Below are 21845 nucleotides of genomic sequence, written 5' to 3' on the forward strand. Positions count from 1 at the left end.
AGTTGGAAATCACTATAATGTACAATGTCTCCTGTGTTTAGAGGTTTACCTTGAAAAGAAGACAAATTGATAAATGCAACATTTTAACTCATTCATTTGAATCATTTCCCCAAGTGATGAATAACTCTTCAACCAGTGCATGTTTAGGCTCAATTAATAAAATGAGATTAATCTGAAAGAAAATTATTCATCTTTCAGTCTATTTTGCGTTTGTTTGCTCCTTGGGTATCTCTCAGATTGTCATCTACAATAAAATAATTCAGTCCCCTGCATCTTGTTAGTTTCCTGAAAGTATAAAATATAACCAATGTAAAGATGTCTATTGCAAATCATGCTTTGCACCAGAGGTTCTCACCACAAAGCGTCACATATGACTTGCTTGTGTCTCTGTGTGGCTTCCTGTAAAGATAGGTCATCCTGTTCTCTGTCTCACAGTCTGCACGACACTTTAACCTCAGTTGTCAGTCTTCTGTTTCTGCATTTTGCTGAATCCCTCAACGGATTCAGTCTGATTGATCGTAATGAGTTTAGGGAGCTCCGACATGGCTGGAAGTGCTCTGGGAACGGCCTCCTCTCTCCTTCTCCTTGCCTCTATTATACAAGGTAATCCTGGTACACATGTGCTGTTGCTCATATAATCAGCGAGCCATGATGCGATATTCACTACGGGTTTGAATTGTGTATTGGTTTCTTGGCTGCCTCAGTTTACCGCTCTGATTTTTATCTGCCTGCATCCCAGTGGACTACAGCCCGTACCGTCAGATTTAAAAGTGTGAGTGGATTGTCTCCTCACTTTTTTGCTTGCTTCCAATGCTATCTGATGTGCTCGACAGGGTTCCACAATGTTGAGGTGTTCCATTATGAAAAGATGACGGTACTAGCGGGCCAGAATGTTACCTTACCCTGCAGTGTTAAAAGTAACGATCTAAGGATGGTCAGCGTTGAATGGAGAAAGATGACGGATGAAAACACAAAGCTGGCTTTGTACACCCCGGGTTTTGGAACACATCACTTTTGGCCAAATGTCTCCATCCAGACTGAGAACGGGTCCGTGGGCTCTCTACAGCTTTCCTGGGTGTCAAAGTGGAACAGTGGTGTCTATGTTTGTGACCTTACAACCTACCCTCTTGGCTCAATCAGGAAAGAAACACAGCTGGAGGTCAAAGGTAAGACGTAGATGAGTATATGAAGAGCAATACCAACACACTGCAACCAGGCAAGTTTTTGCCCTCCTGGTATCAATGATAGGATAATGATATTGATACTGATACAGAAAGTGATGGCTATACCAATATGTAGATATGAATTCAAGTATTGGTCCATACAGAGCACCTTATTGATAGCAATGGGATTAAAACAGATGTATGATATGATGTTAATACTGATATGGATACCAATACAGATACCAATATGTAAACTTGTGAACTGGCTGATGCTGTAACCGTTTTATATCAATATAAAATGAATGGACAAACACTGCATGCTGATATTTGACTCACATCACACTCCCTATTAGCACCACACTGTTGTCATTTCTCATTTTAACATTAAATTCACCAAAAACCTGCACTAGTTATGGGAAAGTTCAAACATATCCTAGCTTAAATGTCATTTCTAATGTAGGGTTGAATTTTAAGCACCACTTACATCTTAGGGGGTTGCACCAGATGAGAAATAAAGCTTTAGTTACATCCTGAATCTTACACCTAGCTTTGAGTAGGAGTAAAGTGCTCCATAAAACGTTGGATGTCATAGTGCATCTTTTGGAAGACTGGGAGAAGCAGATGATGTTACCTGCAGTATCGTCTGCAGTGCGTTCTCTGCTCTCTCTCTCTCTCTCCCTTAGGAATGTATGGCTTTGATTTGTCCTTCCACTTTCATTATCAATGAGATAATCTCCTTATTATGAGTGTGTTGTGGTTGACAATATCACCTCTTGATTTTGGTGTTATCAGCTGTGGAATAAGGATGTAGGCTTTAGTTATCACCTTATCACCTATCAGAATTTTACATGACTATCTTTTCGCTGGTAATCTGATGGAAGTAAATAGCAGTTATTAACAGACCCTAGCCTGTTTGGAACATAGACTTTATATTAAATGGACGTAGTATCCGTGACGTCACCCATCTGTTTCTGAAGCACTGTTTTGAAGCCTATTGTAGACAGGTGCCATATTGGAAATGCTGAACTCAATCTAACCTCTGTCAAACTAGTGTGATGTCAAGAGGCAGGCCATCATCCTTCTCTCTAACAGCTACAGTGTTCCCACCTGTCAGTCAAGTCAGCTGTGCTTCTAATCAGGCAAAACATGTAAACTTAATATCTTCTAAACGAATGAGTTATGGAAAAATTTGTCCCCACGTTCGGTGGGTGCCGACAGAGAAATGACTAATTCAGACTGAACCATTTATTGAGCCAGGCTGTAAACATGTTTACTTTTACTGTAAAGATCTGCTTTTTTGAATTGGTGTGTATGAGGTTTCTGGTACTTCCGGATCCAGCCTCAAGTGGACACTCAAGGAACTGCAGTTTTTAGCACTTCCACATTGGTGCATTGGAGGTTGCCACTTTGTTCGGCGGCAATCAGGCATAAGAGGGAACATTGAAACAGACAACCTATTAAGAAAATTGCTTTTCATTGATATAGGCCATCATTTCTGCAAAATTTTGGCCAGTTTGGACCATTTGGTGTATCATTTAGATGAACCATACGTCCCTGTGGTGCGACCAAAATTACACAAAATACGTTACAAACTGAAAAGTTTCAACATATGCTTCAGAGGGTTTGTGTAGGACTATATATTTATATGTTTGTAGGATAATGTCAAACCCAGGTCCCCTCTCAAATGTCATTGTTTTTGCTGGATTTGTGAGCCGAGTGTTTTGTTTTGTTTCATTTTTGTTTGTCCTTTTGTTTGTTTTAAGGGAGCTGTCCCTGTGTTGTTTGTTTTTGAAAGAAAAAGAAAAATCAATAAACATATTTATATAAAAAAACATATGCTTCAGTGAGAACTGTACACCCTAACTAAAGACTCAACTCAACTTTATTTATAAAGCACTTTAAAACGACCACAGCCGGAACAAAGTGCTGTACAAAATAGACAAACAACGCAGGCATAAAAACAATTAAAACACAGGATAATAAAACAATAAAAAACAATTAAAACACAGGATAATAAAACAATAAAAACAATAAAACAATAAATAAAAACAAGCCATAAAACACTAAAACAGGAGCAGAGTCTCATGCAGGGTTGAAAGCCAAGGAATAAAAATGGGTTTTAAGATGAGTTTTAAAAATGGACAGGGAGGAGGCTTGTCTAATGTGTAAGACACTTGTTAAACAGAGCTGGTGCAATGGGCCTCTGTGGATTTTTGGGGGGCTAATTGGTTATGGTATTGGATTAGTGCGTTGACAAGCATGCTTGTCAATAATCATAAAAGGGTGACACCAGTTCTACTATCAGAATTGATTCACTTTGAAGAGAGACTTACAGAAACTTTTTCCTAATGGCTGTTGCATAAACTTTGTTAGACATAATTACATCGAAGCAACACTCCACTTAAAAGTTGTGTACTGAACAACTGCACATAATAATTGCAAGGCATCATAAGGGCTTTATTTGCCACAATACATTTACGTCCGTTCCCATGTTCCGCTTATTTTCTTTGATTAGTTATGTAATAGTAAATAACAAAGAGACAATACACTCTTACCCTCTTTTCAGTGAAAAGGAACTGAAGAGGTGTTATGACCACATGGAGGCAGAGGATAATTACAGGAAGTGCTATATCAATAATACTTTGCTTCTAGTGCGTATTCATGTTTTACACAAGCATTCTCCTGTTGTCGATCCAAATTAACCCACATCTTTTCTTTATTAGATGTTGAAACAATGTGCAATGCTAATAGCACTGTTGAGGTCCATGCTGGAGGAAATGTGTCAATTCACTGCTTGCTGTTACCTAATGCGCAATACAGCTGGACCAAGGTAATTAAAACCAGTTTATCAGCACATTTCTGCAATCTCTTTCATTAATTGAAACGTCAGATTGATTTGACATTAAAATGTACGATACAAAACATCCCATTTATATTCCACATAATCTTGTTTTGCTCCAGGACAAGAAGCATGTGTCAGGGAATGAATCTCTGGAGCTATGGCAGGTGACTGAAGCTCACACAGGGGTTTATACACTCGCTGTCAACACAGGAAACCAAACTGTGCACAAAGAGTTTATCATCACACTGCTAACTGAGCTTACAGGTGAGCTTTTTTTTTTTTTACTTTCTTTTTTGCAGCTGTTTCTCTCTTTGTGAGCTTCTGCATTTCAGAGTTTCCTCAGGGCTGGATAAACAATAAAGTGAGAGGGCCCAGGAGACTGAATGACTTAATAAACTCCACTGGACCAGAGAGCTGATACTTGACTTTTATTATGAAACTACAGCTCACTCAATTTTAATTTTTAATTAGCCTAAAGGAAAGAGAGAGTTTCAGAGGATTTTGGGAACACACAAGTGGAGAAATGTGAATCAATTGGTCACCACAGGACTGTGAGAGGGAAAATCTCAATTATTTACTGCAAATCAATTCCCCCTTGGTGTCGTACATTAATACTGGACTAAGCCAAACTAAAAGCAGGCTTTTAATTGTAAAACAACCAAACTGCAGTTTGTCAACCCCCACTGGTGATAAAAAGCTTGATGTAGTGCTGTGAGTAGGCAGCGCTTAATCAGGAAAAATAATCCCCCGTCTGCTTTCTTATCCTGTAAACGTGTTTTCTCATGAGAGTTTCAGTACAGAAAACACAAGCGTCAGAAGACACTTCCTGCTTTTCAACTCTGTCTTCTGAGAAACCACAAGAGCACACACACTCAGCAGAGTCCCTAAATCATGAGACAGGGAGAGAGCACAATCTGTTGGACAGACTGGAGTAGTGCAGCCAAAATGAATGGTTGAATTTATTGAGGTAGAGTAATGAACACAGCTTTGTATTGGATCACAATGCAAAGCAGAATTGGAGTTGATTTAATTTGCCTATAAATTAGCAAAGCTGGCATAATTTCAATCCCTCAGCTGTGTCTTATAGCTGATGAAAACTGAGACGATTAAGTATTCAGTCGACATTTACCATATGAATGGGGCTATTCATGATAGAAAACAAACAGAAGAAATAAAATGAAGCACAGTGAATGAACTGTACTCATAACTTAGGAATACATTTGCACAATAATGCTGACTTTACAATTCACGCCAGCACCTTTGCTGCAGGGTTAGCGCCCATATCTTCACGGTCCAGCTTCTTGAATAAGCTCTTTGCTTTTTTTTTTTTTACCCATTGATTATGCACAGGGTGCTCGTAAATGCCAACTCGGCCCATGTTTTAATGATGTATCACTGGGCGCTAAAGTTTTGTAGTGCATTATTCATACTTCTCTTTCTTTATTCAGCTTCCCAGTGTGAAGCTGGTTGCAAGTAAAAGTTTGAAATTTAAAGCAATAGGTAAAATAAATAAGAATCATTCTTTTCTCCCTCAGACACTTTGGGGAAGTTACTACATCCAGTGACATTTGACTGGATGCCTCTTCAGATTACTGCCATTGATTTCTTTGGTTCAGGCAGCGTTGTAGTACTCCACTTGGCCTCAAACGCTGATGACTTGGAATAGTACACAGACTCTGCATTGGGACTCAGAGCTGAGGATTCTAACTTATATATTGATACAGACTGTTTTAATGTTATTGTTTGTTTTTTAATATAATTCTTTATATAATTTATTCAGTTTTGGGGTATGGGCTGGCACTTGTGTTACCTGCCTACCACGGTGCAAATCTATCAAAAACTATGAAAGTGGTTACCAAAATATGTTAATGTTAACACCCATGACATCAAACATAATCTTACAAAACCCCTTAAAATAATATCAACATATAAAGGACAAAGTCAAATAATCACGTGCTTGAAACGATGGAAATAGCTCCAACACTGATGTTGATAAAGAAATGTGTTTTCTACTTAACCAAAAAGCCCCACACAGTCAGTCCAGGTTCATACAATCAATAGTTTTGACTCAGACTGGAGGTTTGGTTACTCGACTACAACACTGGATTCAAGTCATGGTAAGAAAGTAATTGAGCAACCAGGGACATACAGTTGTACTCATAAGTTTACATACCCTGGCAGAATTTATGATTTCTTGGGTAGTTTCTGTTGTCATTATGATATAAAAAGAGTAAACACAGTTGTTTGACAATAAATTGCTTCACCCAACCACTAACCATGAGTGATTCATATTCTCTGAAAATGGCCCAAAAAAAAATCACAGATTCTGCCAGAGTACATAAGGGTATGTAAACTTATGAGCAAAACTGTATCTTACTATTGTAGGTCTGAAATTGTGGTCACATGTTGAATCTAACCTGTAACATGGCCAAAGACCATTAGCCAGGGTTGTAGCTCCAGTTAATGGCTACTTCCATAATACTATGACGCTCTACTACCCAGATGCAAATAAGTACAGATGGCATCTCTAGCGCAATGGGCTTTTGAAGTATTTTGATCTAGAAAATGAAGATAAAGTTGTATGAAAGCTGGTTTATTTGACTGGACCAATGTGTGACCAACACAGGCATGTGGTCGTTAACTTGCAAGGATAACCAAAGCAGTGCTATTGCCCATTTGATGTAATTTTTACCAATTTACCTTTACCTGTGATCCTGTGTTTAGCCATGTTGAATAAACTGTGTTCCATTTTGAGTGTTTTCTTACCTTTGACTAGCCAGTTAGTCTGAAGGTACATTTTAATTTCAACAACTAGGAAAATAGTGGCTACAGAACATCCACACTGTGACCTAAACAAGTAACTTTAAAGGATTGACATGTTAGGTGATGTTAATTTTTTTGTTATTCTATGTGAAAATGTTTCTATGTTAGACAGCACAGTATGTATATTTTTGCTTGTTATTCTGACTTTGCACACTAGGTGGAGCACTCACTTATGCTTGGCATAAAGCCAAGGCTCTAGGTAATTACAAATAGGTATGAATGGGAGCAAAAGGTTTTGGAAGTGTCGGCAAGCAATGTACTGTGAGCGTGGTATGAGATAATCCATATTTATATTATATATTTGAACTGGATCATTTGAATCCTGATAATATGGACTTACAAGGGAACTTTTGATAAATGAAACCAAGCGAGAATTTGTATTAGACACTTGCTTTGTCGACGACAAAGTTGAAGACAAAATTAGATGTGTTGAAAATTGGTCACCACGTACAGTATGCTTGGTATTCTGTTCCAACAAGTCATTACTATGCAACTTAAAAAAGTGTTAATACTAGGTGACGGTGCAAAACATTGCAGCTAATGATATCTTAACTTAAATATTCTCTTTTTTGCTCATTTCAGATCTCACCACATTGTCACCTCAGTCTAACAGAACTGAGACGGATTCGACCCAAACAACAGACAGCAACCTCACCACATCAAGGACCACCGGGCTCCCAACCATCAACACCACTTTAACTCCGACCATGAGTGATTTCACACCCTCCTATTCAAACCCCACTCTGACAAACAACACGAACATCACATCAACCCCTGGCCCACATCACTTTAACAGTTCCACTTATCCGGAGTTAAACCAGACTCACAGTTTAAACACATCCTTGTCTGACCAATCAGCAGCAAGCAATCTATCCACAACATTAAGTTACAACAGCACAATGTTCAGCCCAACACAGGAGACGAGGAATGAGTCCAGTGGTGGTGGTGCAAGAAATGCTAGCTATCCTGGCCCAACTGCAACTCAGAGCACCCGAAATATAACCATAGGCACTGTGGGTGAAGGTAATCCTTGTTTCATATCTGACTGTAAATCAATCCATGAATCACATAAATGCAATTCTATTTAAGGATAGGAGGTGTTCTATGAGAAAGATAAAAGGTTAAATGAGACACTGTATCATCCAGCATCCTTTTTGTCTGCGTGAATTTAGCTTTTTAGAGGTGCTCTCAGATTGTTTTGGGGCGTATTATTTGCTTTGAGGATTACTAACTCAGGGTGAGCTTTGTTTGTGGCCATGAGGTGAGGCGAGTAGCTGCAGCTTTGAAAAGGAAACAATAAAACACTCTTTAAAAGGAGGAAATAAATACAGGCAGCAGAGATAAATGCCCCAAAAAGCAAAACCCAATGAAAACTACAGCTTAATAGACTCCTCACCTTCACATACAGAGTCTGCACGCAGTAATTTTCTCAGGATAGACTCTCTTTCAAGGCTAAAAAAATATTTAGAGGAGCACCAGATTTTTGGCATCAGAGGTCAAAGGAAGGTTAGCAAGACTTAGTTTTCTGCTTTAAGGCTAAAAGTTTAAGAGATGCGTCTGTATCTGCATGGTTTGGCCAAAGTTACCTGACCTATAGCATACAGTCCAACCTAATCTGTGCTGTCCTCCAATATGACACTCCCTCCTCCCTGATTATGCTTCTCAGGTACCTCTGTTGTCCGGAGTCGTCTGGTGTTGGTGTTAATAATCATTCTGTTGCTGTTATTGATCGCTGTGGCTGGCTTTCTCTACAGGAGACGTATTGTAAAGCAGAGGTAAAAACCCTGGTACCTAATCCACTCAGCCTCCCTGTCTATATCTTCTGGCATTTATTCAGGGTCATGGATCCTGTGACCCTGAAACACATGAAAAATCAATGTGTGGGATGGATGCGTAAGACTTATAAAATCAGCATGCTTCCACCTAACTTTCTCACCACCAGTCAATAAATGTGCTCTCTCTCTCTCCTTATCTCTCTCTTTTTTTGTAGGATGGATCTTCCTCCTCCGTTTAAACCCCCTCCTCCTCCTGTCAAGTATACAGCTGCAAGACAGCGTGAGATTTACACTCGGCCTTACCCCACCTCTCGGTGTAACTCCGTGACTGAACTTGAAGATGTGAAACAAAGCTTTCTAATATAGTGCCCAACATGTTGCACAATGGCACTTCATAAATCATGTGCAGTAGCTAGCCGGATCCTGTCCTAAGCTACATGCAGACTGAAGAATATGCATGATAAAGGGTACTGTTCTCAGTTGTGGTCGGGTGGATACAGTTGCAGGCAACTGTGAGACTGTGACATTGAGCAATGTCTATTTTTGGGAAGTGGGGTGGGTGTTTAATTGCTTGTTTTTGTTGATCAAATGTGTTAAAATTCATGATGAAGTCTGTAAATACAAGAATAAAAGATGTTTGACTCTGACGATAACTTTGCAGGTGCTTGTGTTGAAGAGAAAGAGAAGACGTTCACCACAAAACCACTGAAGATTGTGTGAAACTCAAAGTCAACGTTAACTTATTAAAACTTGAATACATGTAATTTATGCAATCTGTTCCAACTGACATGGATGATGTACACATTTCAATCCACACTATAATTGTTTTCTAAACCTCAGCAAATACTTTTGGTGACCTCAGATTTGGCAACTTCAGACATTTCACAAGATGAGTGATTGTTGTTATTGTCATGGAAATATGAACGCATCTCTTATAAAGTGAAAGGAAAGGATTGGCATATCATGTGCATGTAAATTTGATGTTAGAATAAAGTGTGAAGCTTTGTTAGTCATATTTCATTTGATGATTTCAGACTGCGTGTATTAAAAGGACCTCACATCATTCATTGGATTTAGTTTGTTTGCATAGAGACCAGACACCTTGATCTTTAGGGTTTATTCACTTTGGAGTTTCCTTGACTTCCACTAACGCAGCTGTTTAGTGCTTTTAAAGTGCAAAGTGACAGCTAGGTTTCTCTCAAAGACCACTGTTGTCCACACAAACCACAGAGTGACAATTAAGTTCACAGAGCAGAGGCTTTGACCTCAGACCACAGGGGCTAAAGTATAATACACACATGTAGGAAATGGATGTAACACTTTAGGATTCTGACATCTGCTTTTTTATTGTCTTTTTTCCCCACTATCATATATTGACTTTTTGACTGTTTATTTAAAAGCATAAGTTAAATGAACTAAAAAAAGTTACATATGATTTCAGAGTAACACATATTTCCACCTACACTGTACACACAAAAACATTCACATGTGCAAATTCTTTTAACTTTACCAAGAAACTGTGACACCTGATTTCTTTTTCTTCTAATTTTCCGACCACAGTGCCAAAACCACAAAGTACTGTGTGTGTGTGTGTGTGTGTGTGTGTGTGTGTGTGTGAAAGACATCAATTATTGTTAGGTCTGAAGCCCCTTACACAGAGACTACACACACACACAAACACACACACAGAGACAACTCCTAAATAAAGATCTTTTGTAACAAGGTCAAACCAAATGTACATGTGTGTTGTTATTCACGGCACTGTAGGGACACATTTGCTGTGTGGAAATTAAAAAGATGATCACCACAGGTGTAACCATAGTGTGTGTTATTAATAAGGCTTTTACTTAGAAGTTTAGAGTCATGTACAGTACTAACATACAGCTTAGATAAGAAGTGAATTTGATTGTTTCTATTTGTTTTTTTATTTCTTGCTTTGAAGACATTTTCTTTAAGTTTCTTTGTTTGTTTTTTTAATATTTAAATCCTCTATATTACTGCTGCAGTTGCTATCACACGTTTTTAAACTAGTGAGCTGTTAAAACAGCTCTTAGGTTGATATATGTGAAAAACAAATCGTACGTCACAATAAGACTAGGTGCCTCAAAATGAGGTTAAATTGTTTCCTGTTTGTAACTGAAGTGCAGCAAGTTTTCAAAGCGCTGTGATAAGACAGAGGTTACAAAGGCGAAGTAAAAATAGACTACTGTTAGCACACCTCACTGACTACACGCTGTGATGCTCTGTAGCCCGAGAGCTATTGTCTCAGACAGACAACACGTTTTGTCCCAGACGGCTGGAATATGACAGGTAGGAACTTTTCAAACTTTAAATTACACTTTAACTTCAAACTAGTATTTCATTATTTACATATTTGATTTTGATAGAGGAATCTTTCAGCTTAATTTTTCAAACGCAGCTTTTACTAAAAAAAACAGGAGAAGATTATTCCTCTGAAACATGCGACAGAACATGTCAGTACAAAAGGGGATTGTAAGCATACACAAACCATGTGTGCCACTCCATTTTAACAGCATGCTCTCCGTGCTCTTTTATTACCTTTTAGTGTTTCACTGACAGAAAACTAAGAAACATTTTCTTTTTAAAGATCTGGGGTTACAGCAGGAAGGAGTCAAAGCTTCTTTTTGAAATTTGAGGACAGTTATTGGCATGAAACTACAAAATAAATAACAAATAAGATAAATAAGAAACTTAAAATTACACACCTGTCCTGATACTATTTTTTACCCCTTAAAAAAACCTTAAATTTAATGTAAGCAATAGCTCATAAGACAAACACATCCAAAAGGCCAAGATATTCTCCGGTGTCTTCATCTCTCGTAGTTTTCCTCTGATTTTTCATCTTAAAACTCAGGGATTTTAATATTAAATATTGTTGGAACATTTGATTCCTTTGCTGTTTGTCATCGGCACAGAGACGATGGCACATTCTAAAAGGTTTCATCTTTTCTGCTTGTTGTTGAGGTATAAAAAAGGGGAATTCCAAACAAAGATGGTTGCCTTCAATGAAAAATGTTCAAAACTGAGCACTCTGTCTTAAAAACTCAGCAGCTGGCAAATACATCTGACAGAAGTTTAAAGGTTAAAGGTGTTAATAGTTGTCTCATTATTTGCCGTTTAGAACCCGGGGTGGACTGTAAAATTGAGCTGATAGGTCTGGTGGTGCTCTCTGTGGCCTTGTTGATCTCTCTGTGTATCAACATCTTCTTCTGCGTGAAACAAAGAGCCAAGCTGTGCAGAGGTATGGATATTTGTGGAGTTAATTTTTCATGGCATATTACGTTGTTTTATAAAATGTAATCATTGTTATTCAAAACCATATTTGCTCTTACAATGCAATCAGGGCATTCTCTCAATCTGCTAAATGTTTTGTGCACACAGAAACAGACAACTGCTGCGTCCCACACTTTGATGAAGAAGACAGGTGTGTTAATTTTAATGTAGGCTTAAACATATGGCCTGTCCACCTCTTATTATTGAATCCATTGCATCTTTTTTGTTTTTGTTGCAATAATAATGCATGTCTCATGTCACTGCTTCATATCTCTAAGGCTGTCACAGGAGCAAGGGAATTATTTTCATAACGTCAATCATGATGAGCAGCAGGAAAATCACCACGATCATCATGAGCAGCAAGAAAATCACCACGATCATCATGAGCAGCAAGAAAATCCTATCTATGGAAACATCAGCACAGACAGACAAGGTAAGCTCAGTCTGCATCCTGTCGCTTGAAAATATTCATAAGAATAACAGGAAACTTTTGATTGCTTGTCAGAGTCTGAGAAAAGTGTGCCAGCACGGTAATATTCTGTGCTAATTATAACATGGTTGTATTTTCCATTTTTGTGGACGGTATATTTTTGAGAATGCCTTGTGGCCAAATTCAAGTTGAAGTGTGAAAGAAAAACATTACGGCTCATTTGAACCTGAAAGGCGGTTATATCTAGGAGTTTGAATTACACAACTAACTGTTTTATTGATTTATTGATTTATTGATTTATTGATTTATTTAATAGGGGCTATGCAGATTACATAATGCAACTTCTGCTTGTTACAAACAGCTGTAGTATCTGATGCTTTGCATATAGAGATTATAGCTATTGCTAGTTTCCAACTCATGTCCCTAGTTAGGGCTTTTAGTTAAATAAAGGAAGATAGAAAGATATCAAGATTACATAGACTAACATGCATACAATAATAATTGTGGAAAAAATAAGGGAAGACCAGAGGGCGATTATTTACATCATGGTTACATTAAATTACAACAAACTATTATAGATCATTATAGAAGAATGTTTTTGTCACTCCTTTTTCAAACCAAGAGGTTTCCTGAATGTAGCGCCTTTGTTTTTTGTTATATTTATCAGAGAAGAAGCTTTTAAAAATGTGATTATTTTCTTATTTAATTGATTTATGTGTGCCATCTGCAGTTTATAGAGTAAAAAAATCATTTGTTTCTTTGTTCAGATTCTGGAGAGGTTTGTTATGAGATGATGACCATGAAGCAGACAAGAGAGCGTGTGAAGGTAAATGCATTCACTCTAAGCTGAGACTCCCCGTAATCAACGGCATGTCTCTTTGAAATTATTATTGTCTATTTTAAATCACATATTAAAGTTAATTTTTTTGTGTATAACGTATGTAAAGTGCAACCTATAAAATTTTTAACAAACATTTAACAGCATGAGTTTTTCCATGTTATCCCAGTGTGAAATACAAATGAAACAATACATTTTCTATGCATGAGATGCGAGGTATATTTTTCAGTTGCTTAGCATTAAAACTTTTATTCATTTTACCTCGCTTGCAATTTTGAATTTGTCTAAAATGCATAGAAATTAAATTGTTAAACCTCTTGAAAAGTTTGCATCTCTAATACGGACACTGAAATGCAGTGAAATAAGTTTGTGGGCTGTTTAAGAGTACAATCATACTCTCAATTACACTTTTTGAATACTACTGTTGTGCTGGTGCTGGTATAATACTGGTTAATGTTGCTTTTGTCACACACTGATACTAAATATACACAGGTCTGCATGTAAAAATATGCATCCTGCAGACCACTTTGCCGACAGATTTGCTTTCAGAACGGAAAGCAGCCGACACTAAAGATGTTGTGGTCTGAGAGACTGTGAACCAATAAATACGATTAAGCACATCATGTTCTAAAAATAAACCAACCTCCCAGAAGCTCAGATAAACCTGTGACCACATGATTTTAGCTGACATGCAAAACTTTTGTCTATAGTTAAGATACAGAAAGCCACATTTCAAACCTTTCTTCTCTGCATTTTCTAAAACCAGGCTACAGAAGCTGACCTGAATTATGCCTCACTGGATCTGAAGCGGGCCAAGAAACACAAGAAGAGGCTTCGCCATCAGCATCAGGGAAGGAACAGCCTTCAAGATCAGCCCTCAGTCCAGTCTGCGAACGCTTTCCTGGAGGTGGACATGGACATGGATGCACGCCTTCCATCTAGAGACACTAGCACCATGGTGTCCCACAGCAGCATCTACCTGAACAGCCAACAGATAGCACAGGAGGCAGAGGAGATGGAGAGGGAAAGGGGGATAAATACAGAGAGGGAGAATATGAGTTGGGAAGGAATAAGAAGTGAGGAAGATGGAAGGATTCCAGTGTGGAATGGAGAGAGAGAAAGTGAGGAAAGAACAGATCTCAGTAATGGAAATATGTGTCCGCAGCTTTTAGAGGCAGACGACAGTCACACGAATCATTGTGATCGTAGCTTTGACCGCGAGAGTGTCCTATAAGATTAGTTGAATGTTGTTGTGTCTGCAAAGATTTTTATCTTCAGTCTTCAACAAGCTCTGTAGACTTGAGCAATTTCCTTTCTGATGCAAGCAAACTACCTCTTGATCTCTACATATTGAGCAACAGAGGAACAAAGGAGCACCTTTCTGTGCAGAGGATGTAATAAACGTAGTGGATTTAGAGAAAAGGAAACGGTATGTGTGTGACATTTAGAGGTCAAGAGCCACGTGGAAATGTTCAATTTATTGCGAAAGACGAAGAAAACCTGAAATCATCACACTGTCTGATGTCTCATTAAAAAGGTTTGAAGGGGAAAGAATACATCCTACTTTTGCTTTCCACACTGTAGGCAATGGCCAAAATGTGAGAGGTGAAACTTTAATGAATAAATTAACTTGTTTACACACACATGCAGTTGGTAATATTACAGGTAGGAAAGTAAAGAGGGGAAATCTATGAATGGAATATTAGTAATACAGTTGAAATTTTCCCCTCTGTGGGAATATAAAGTAAATATCACCCACAGATGATTCTCTCCAACACGGTGATAATAATCTATTGCCCTTATCAGCTTGACATTATGATATGATATGACACGTATGTCTATTAATAAACCAAAAAACAATTGATCCACAAGTAAACAGAGTAGTGAAACCAATGAAAACAACAAACAAAATATATCAAATATTACCCATAATGCAAGTTTGACACAAAACGCAACAATATGTGAAAAGGAGAAGAACACCTACAAAACAAATTCATCCTCAAAAAACATTAACTAAAAATCTGATAGAGCCTGTTCATGAAACAGCTTTGTTTGCAGTATTGTGGTTATTATTTCCCTCTCTGTAATTCCCACTTAAGCTCAGCAGTCAGAGTCGAGCAGCACACTTACCATCAGCTGACAGTTTTTCAATAGTTGTCCATGGCCTACTTCCTGTATGGATTCATCTCTGGCCTCTGGCGTTCTGGATCAAACTGTTACAGACATGCAAACATAAGCAACATAGAAAAAAAAAAAGATATAACAAATATAACACACAAAAATTGCATTGAAGAATTATTTTAGAGTACAATGTTTCCACACAACAAATGTTAAAGCTCCTTACATCTTCAGTGAATTCATATTATCTAGATTCAGAAACAAGTGTGAGTACAATGGATTAACAGTGATACCAATGATTCTTACACACTGAGTCAGAACACATTACACTGTATGCCAGTTTATTCCCTCAACTAGTTCGTACTGTAATAGAAAGGTATATTTTTTTGATACCAAAGTTTTTGTTTCTTTTTTTTTTTTTTGCAATGGCAGATGAGGAAATGGGAAAGGGGAAAGCAATATCACTGTATTTATTGTCTTTTTTAAATTATCTTTTGGCAACTTTGTATATTTGAGTTTTCTCCTGTTTAGACTTGTCATCCACAGCCATCTGTTTGTGCAAGAATGTATTCAAATGTGTATCCTAAATGTGTCTTAAATCAATATAAGGCTTGAGTTAGTCACATCACTCAGCTGTTTCTGTGTTTTTATCATAATTTTCCCTCTTTATGCTTCTTTTGATGCATTTTCATGTTGAGTGGCACAGGTGGTATATACTAATATACTTTCAATACACTGTGAAGTTTTTTTTATATGGCCACTGTGAACAAGAAGCACCAAAAAGACTCACCACAACGAGTCATATTTTCTGAACTGCCCCTCTGATGTTCAAATTTAAGCAAATGCTCAAACCAAAGAAGGCTATAATTATTTAATTATGAACAAGTCTTTTTGAAAGTTATTGCATGCAGACCATAAAAAGCAGCCTTGAGTACTTTTTTGTCTTTGAAAAGTTAATGCTTTTTCTGCCTTTGCTACTGAGACAGATCACTTAATAAGGTACAGTGAATGACTATTGTTTTGCATTCGACCCAATGTTTTTGGAGTTGTCTCCTGCAAAAGGGCATGGGGCTAAAAGGTTTATTTGAATCCAATTAAAACATCACACAATAAATTACAGGATTATGCATTTTCCATATGTGCTCTCAAGAAAAACAAAACCAAATGCACATGCTTTTTACATTTTGAATTAATTAGGCGTATCAGTAACTCACCTGTGAAGACCCCAGTAACATATTAAGCCATTTATTAGCTTTTGAGCGTGACAGCAGCTATCAACACAAAGTTTCCACATAAATAATTCATGTAATGTATGTACTGTGTTAAAAGAAAGCACTTACAGAAGACAAACACAACTATTAACATGCTTTAGCTTTTCAGGAGGCTAACCTCTGAGTCTTGCTGCTATGGATGGTAATGCTACATAAAGTTTGCTAGTTTGGTTAGGAGTTGGGACAGCCTATGGGCGGGACTGGTTATAGGCCCAACCCCTCCTACCTGTGCTTCTACTTTATACAATTTATGACTTTTACTAACAGTTTCACTTGAAGGAATGAAAATACACAAGAGATTTAGGAATTGGGTCAGTGGTAATGGAGTTTGAGAGGAGCACCAATATTTTCTTTGACTTGAGGAAGTTAGCAACACATACACTACCAGTCAAAAGTTTGGAAACACCTTCTCATTTAAGGGTTTGTATTTATTTTAATTATTTGAAACACTGTAGATTAATACCAAATACATCAAAACTATGAAATAACATATATGGAATTATTTAGTTAACAAAAAAGTGTTAAACAAACCAGAATATGTTTTAGATTTTAGATTCTGTAAAGTAGCCCCATTTTCCCTTCATGACAGCTTTGCACACTCTTGGTATTCTCTCAGTCTGCTTCATGAAGTGGTCTCCTGGAAGGGTTTCTAATTAACATGAGCCTTGTCAAGAGTTCATTTGTAGAATGACTTGCCTTCTTAATGTGTTTGAGACCATCAGTTGTGTTGTTCAGAGGTAGGGTTAGTACACAATGGATAGCCCTATTTGACTACTGTTGTAATCCATATTATGGCAAAACCAGATTATTTCATAGTTTTGATGTCTTCAGTATTAATCTATAATGCTGAAAATAATTAAAATAAACAAAAACAATTGAATGAGAAGGTGTGTCCAAACTTTTGACCGGTAGTGTATTGAACCGGCCAGAGAGCTTTCTGTTTTACGCCCCTAAGCTTTGGAACTCTCTGCCTCTGGACATTAAAACATTGAGCTCTCTGGGTGTTTTTAAAAGTAAACTGAAGACTTTCCTCATGCACTTCCTGTATGTATCTCTAAATTATATGATTTTGAATTTTTGGATGACTTTCAAGAATAAATGTTATACTTTCTTAATAAAATATTCCCCCTGGTGACTCTAAATTTTGAAAAACTCCTGAGGTTAGCCAGAATTGTTTTTTTTTAAAAAAAGTAAATTTAAGATAAATAAATGTTAAAGTAATGGTTAAAATAATAATGATTAAAATAATGATAAAAATAATAATGCAGTCCAGGGCTAAAATTAAATTATTCCAAATCAAAAGCTAGATTAAAAAGGTATGTCTTGATTAATTATCTATTCACCTATTTATTTCTTGTATTCATCTGATCTTGTTAACGTTACCTTACTTTTAACTTATCTTTCCACTATTACTTAGTTTATTAATTTTACTGTATTTATTTTATTTTATTTTTAAGTATTTTATTTATAATCATGCCTTTTATAATTTCACCACTCCTGTAGTTTACTGTCTCTCTGTTATTCTGTGAAGCACTTTGGGCTGCATGTTTTGATGTATGGAAGGTGCTATATAAATAAAGTTGAGTTTAGAATACAATAATGGAGACAGGAGATGTAAAAAAAAAATTCGGAAGTTTTTCCAGGACTTCACATTTATTCTTATCTGTAATTATTTCAGGGGAAACTGAATAAAGAGAGTAAAAGTAAAGGTGCAAACGGTGCAAACATGCTGCTTTGGAAACCGGAAACAGCTGAGTGAACCATCTTCCAGTCCTCGAGGGCGTAGACGATCTCTGTCACAAACATGGCGGCGCGCATGTGAATGTCATGCCATCCTGATCCATCACCTGAATCAGCTCAGATTTAGGTCAGATTAGTCATTCGTTGAAGCTGGCATGTAACGTAACCTTTGCAGAATCTACCTTCCATCCATCCCAGACAGCTAAGGATCAGAAAGTCTTACTTTAATCATTAATTGACCACCTTCCCATGTTAGCATTGTAGCTTCAAGCAGTCAGCAGCTTCTTGGTATTAACGATGGATCCCGACCTACAACTGAGAAATGTAAGTCACTTTACAGCAGCAGCTACATTACATTTATTTACGAATGAACTCGTGCTAAGTGATATGACTGAGTGTGTCTCTTACAGCTGAAGGATTTCCTTCTGGTTTACAACCGCATGACTGAAATCTGCTTCCAGCGATGCACCAGCAACTTCAACTACAGAAACCTCACCATGGACGAGGTAATACAACACCCTGCAAACCATATACTAGATTCATCTATGTGCAGTTAAAAGGCTGCATGCTTTTAATTTAATGTGCATATTAAATTGTAGGGATTTTACAAATATCTCCAAAAGCATGGGTATAAATACGTCAGCAGCAATGGTGGCTCCTCTTCCTGGGTGCAAGGAGTTTGTATCAATCAACCACAACTAGAGCAGAAGTGAGGACCATGACTCATTTGGGTTTACAGGCCATTTAATAAGTCATCTTCTCACGTAATCCCATAGACTTTTCATATTGTATAGTTAAGGCTCTCTGCAGTTCAATCAATCAATCAATCAATCGATCAAGCTTTATTTATATAGCACCTTTCATACAAATCAAATGCAACCCAAAGTGCTTTACAGTGATGGAAAAACAAGAAAGAAGCAGGAATGAAACAATGGCAAGAAATATTAGGGGAAGATAATAATAATAATAATAATAATAATAATAATAATAATAATACAAATTAAAAATAATAAGAATAACATCAAATAAAATAGAGACTAATGCACACCAAATATAAAATATGTGTAATTAAAATAAGTTAAAGCATCAAAATTCAGAATAAAAATAGTTCAAATAAATAGATTTAAAAAGGGTAAGAATAAGAGTTGAAAAATATATACTAAGGCTAAAAATATCAATAAAACTGAGTAGATAAATAAAAATTAAGTAAATTAATGAAGGAATAAATGCATAAAAATAGAATAAGATAACAGTTAAAATTACTGAAATAATAATAAAGCAACATTTAAATCAATATTATAGTAAAAGGTAAGTAATAAAATTGTTAAACTCTACATAAAAGCCAGACTGAATAAATAAGTTTTTGGTTTACTTTTAAAAGTCTCAATATCTCTTATCGGCGCCTCTCAGATCCTCCGGCAGGCTGTTCCATATTTTAGGAGGTCAGTGTACGAACCATGTATGTTGGAGTAATCATCAGGTTGTAATAGGCCTTAACCAATCTGCTGCTTTAAGGGTGGATGGTGAAAGTAAAATGTCATAAAGCAGCTTAAGATTTTTAAAAACTTGAGATAAAACTTCATGCCATGAAAAACACACTTTAAACCTGTCAGTGCATCTTAGTAACATACTGTAATCGTCCCTTCAATAACTCTGATTGCTGTGTCTGTCAGGAGCGCTGTGTGGACAGCTGTGCAGGGAAGCTGATTCGCTCCAACCACCGCCTGATGAGCACCTACGTGCAGCTGATGCCTCGGATGGTGCAGAAGCGGATGGAGGAGATGGAGAGCAAGGCTGCAGAAAATGCCAAGGCAGCAGAGGCGGCTGCTCTAGCATCTGTGGCAGCTCCTGCCACAGAAGCCTTGCCAGAACCTCAAACCCCCATCATCTCATCTCCAGCCCTTGAAATACCTTCCCTGACTGATGTCACACCAGCAGCCTTTGGCTCCGTCTTAACTCCAGCAGGATCAGATTTTCCAGTTGGCCTTGATGCTATCGTGCCTGCATCCACAGCAGCAACAGAAGTCAAGTTATCAGCTGCTGCGGCAATCACACCTGTGACTGAAGCAGTAAATCTGCCAGTGTTTAATGAGGCTGGCAATGGACTGTCTAGCACAGCAGGTGTCCCTCTCCCCCCTATGGCTGATTTTCAAATCGATTCTGGGAGCTCAGCATCTGTGTTTGTTCCATCTAAACCAACACCTGTACATGTAGAGGTGCCTGTTTCCACAGTAGCTGCACCTACACCTGTACATGTAGAGGTGCCTGTGTCAATAGTAGCTGCACCTACACCTGCACCTGTGTCAATAGTAGCTGCACCTACACCTGCGCCTCTACCTGTACAGGTGCCTGTGTCAACAGTCGCTGCACCTTCAGTGTCTTTATCCATGGAGAGCAAACCTCAGTCAGGCCAAGAGAGACCTCCAGAGGTTCCACCACCATCAGGACAATAAAGATGCTCTCTATGCGGTCTGTCTCAGGTCGTCACACTGTGAGTGATCGGTCTCTGACTTCCAGCATGAAAGACCAACATCTGCTGTGTAACTCATTGTTAGGAGTTTCACTGTATTCCTGAAAGAACATGTGCTAAATATATTGACAAGAAATATAGATTAACATAAATGTTTGCATATTATATCATATCATAGAAATTGTATCTGGTTACAGTCTCAATTATGAACACATGCAGCTTCTCTTTGTTTTATATTTTCATTTAAAAGTTTTTTCAGTTGTTTACTATTGTTTCTGGAAAATTACAACTTGAAGGTCTCACATTAGAATCATGAACTTGTGATGGACAAAATCAATATTTACACTTTTTAATTTCACAACATCCTTACATTAGTTGATGATCAAAGTATCTGTGAGTTGCATCTCTATTCCAGGGCCATGTGATCCTCCCAACAACAGCATTTATTTATAAATGATTCCAACAAATGAAAAAGTTCAGCAAGTAAAAAAAATGATATGCAATTATGAAACTCTTGGTGTAAATGCTTTAATGAAGAAAGCAAGAAACAGGTGTGTGTGTGTATGAGATTCTATGTGTGTGAAACAAAAACATAATTTAGTGAAGGAGTGATCTTACAGGTCAAAGTTTCATGTGGACCATAACTTCAATCTGCACTCCCAGGAGCGAGTCACAGTAATGATCATGTTCTGTGAGGTTACAAAGTAAATGAAACAAGATGATCATGTGTAATAAAAACTCAAAGGATTCACAATGTTTTCTTGTTTTCTTTATTGTAATGGTTCTATTTACAACCCAGGAGCCGCCTTGGAGGGCTCGCTTCTTCAGGTTTATCTACTTTCCAGGACATTCTGGTAATTCAAAAGCATGGTCCGGACTGCTGCAGTAAAAAGCTTTTTATGTGAGGGCCCTGTGCTGAATCTGAACGCAGAACAAGCTCACTGCTAGCCCCCAGTGCATGCATCACACTAACATGCTGGGTAATACTCAGTTATTATATCTATTTCCATTACATTGTGGTGATCCAAACGCACAAGCTCTTCTCCAGGTGAATGTAGGAAACAAGCTCAACACAAGTGGG

The 21845-nt window shown here is 37.5% G+C and overlaps 3 protein-coding genes and 1 long non-coding RNA gene across 5 annotated transcripts; 3 read left to right on the plus strand and 1 right to left on the minus strand.

Annotated features, from left to right (window-relative positions):
- The first annotated feature begins 411 nt into the window (after positions 1-411).
- On the plus strand, positions 412-9663 carry si:ch1073-15f19.2 (T-cell surface protein tactile). The gene is made up of 7 exons (XM_034683882.1): positions 412-603; positions 834-1166; positions 3887-3993; positions 4125-4269; positions 7411-7851; positions 8495-8603; positions 8819-9663. The coding sequence occupies exons 1-7, from the start codon at positions 522-524 to the stop codon at positions 8967-8969; spliced, it is 1368 nt and encodes a 455-aa protein (XP_034539773.1). The 5' UTR covers positions 412-521; the 3' UTR covers positions 8970-9663.
- Positions 9664-9930: 267 nt separating this feature from the next.
- On the minus strand, positions 9931-16758 carry LOC117812896. Its single transcript, XR_004631283.1, has 5 exons — positions 16673-16758; positions 16498-16554; positions 15296-15378; positions 13947-14144; positions 9931-11855 (listed from the first exon to the last, which is right to left on the minus strand). It is a non-coding gene; the product is annotated as an uncharacterized LOC117812896 (long non-coding RNA).
- Positions 10824-16367, plus strand: LOC117812894 (involucrin). Of its 2 annotated transcripts, XM_034683884.1 has the most exons (6): positions 10824-10913; positions 11746-11865; positions 12006-12048; positions 12176-12330; positions 13095-13153; positions 13932-16367. In XM_034683884.1, the coding sequence occupies exons 1-6, from the start codon at positions 10907-10909 to the stop codon at positions 14397-14399; spliced, it is 852 nt and encodes a 283-aa protein (XP_034539775.1). In that variant the 5' UTR covers positions 10824-10906; the 3' UTR covers positions 14400-16367. The 2 variants fall into 2 exon arrangements, with proteins under 2 accessions (XP_034539775.1, XP_034539774.1); XM_034683883.1 differs by lacking the exon at positions 10824-10913 and having other exon boundaries at positions 11625-11865.
- Positions 16759-18293: 1535 nt separating the features above from the next.
- timm10b (translocase of inner mitochondrial membrane 10 homolog B (yeast)) lies at positions 18294-21518 on the plus strand. Its single transcript, XM_034683886.1, has 3 exons — positions 18294-18618; positions 18705-18800; positions 19968-21518. Exons 1-3 carry the CDS (start codon positions 18592-18594, stop codon positions 20745-20747), a joined length of 903 nt encoding a protein of 300 aa, XP_034539777.1. The 5' UTR covers positions 18294-18591; the 3' UTR covers positions 20748-21518.
- The last annotated feature ends 327 nt before the right edge of the window (positions 21519-21845 follow it).

This window comes from Notolabrus celidotus, chromosome 5 (genome assembly GCF_009762535.1).
Source record: "Notolabrus celidotus isolate fNotCel1 chromosome 5, fNotCel1.pri, whole genome shotgun sequence".
NCBI classification, from domain to species: domain Eukaryota; kingdom Metazoa; phylum Chordata; class Actinopteri; order Labriformes; family Labridae; genus Notolabrus; species Notolabrus celidotus.

Bases quoted from the DNA above. Each gene is read 5' to 3' on its own strand.
- LOC117812894 (XM_034683883.1), top strand. From the start codon at position 11,637: ATGTTCAAAACTGAGCACTCTGTCTTAAAAACTCAGCAGCTGGCAAAT. The intron at 12,049-12,175 runs GTGTGTTAATTT...CATATCTCTAAG, and splicing joins CACTTTGATGAAGAAGACAG to GCTGTCACAGGAGCAAGGGA. The intron at 12,331-13,094 runs GTAAGCTCAGTC...TTCTTTGTTCAG, and splicing joins CATCAGCACAGACAGACAAG to ATTCTGGAGAGGTTTGTTAT.
- timm10b (XM_034683886.1), top strand. From the start codon at position 18,592: ATGGATCCCGACCTACAACTGAGAAAT. The intron at 18,619-18,704 runs GTAAGTCACTTT...TGTCTCTTACAG, and splicing joins CCGACCTACAACTGAGAAAT to CTGAAGGATTTCCTTCTGGT. The intron at 18,801-19,967 runs GTAATACAACAC...TGTGTCTGTCAG, and splicing joins GAAACCTCACCATGGACGAG to GAGCGCTGTGTGGACAGCTG.
- si:ch1073-15f19.2 (XM_034683882.1), top strand. From the start codon at position 522: ATGAGTTTAGGGAGCTCCGACATGGCTGGAAGTGCTCTGGGAACGGCC. The intron at 3,994-4,124 runs GTAATTAAAACC...GTTTTGCTCCAG, and splicing joins CGCAATACAGCTGGACCAAG to GACAAGAAGCATGTGTCAGG. The intron at 8,604-8,818 runs GTAAAAACCCTG...CTTTTTTTGTAG, and splicing joins AGACGTATTGTAAAGCAGAG to GATGGATCTTCCTCCTCCGT.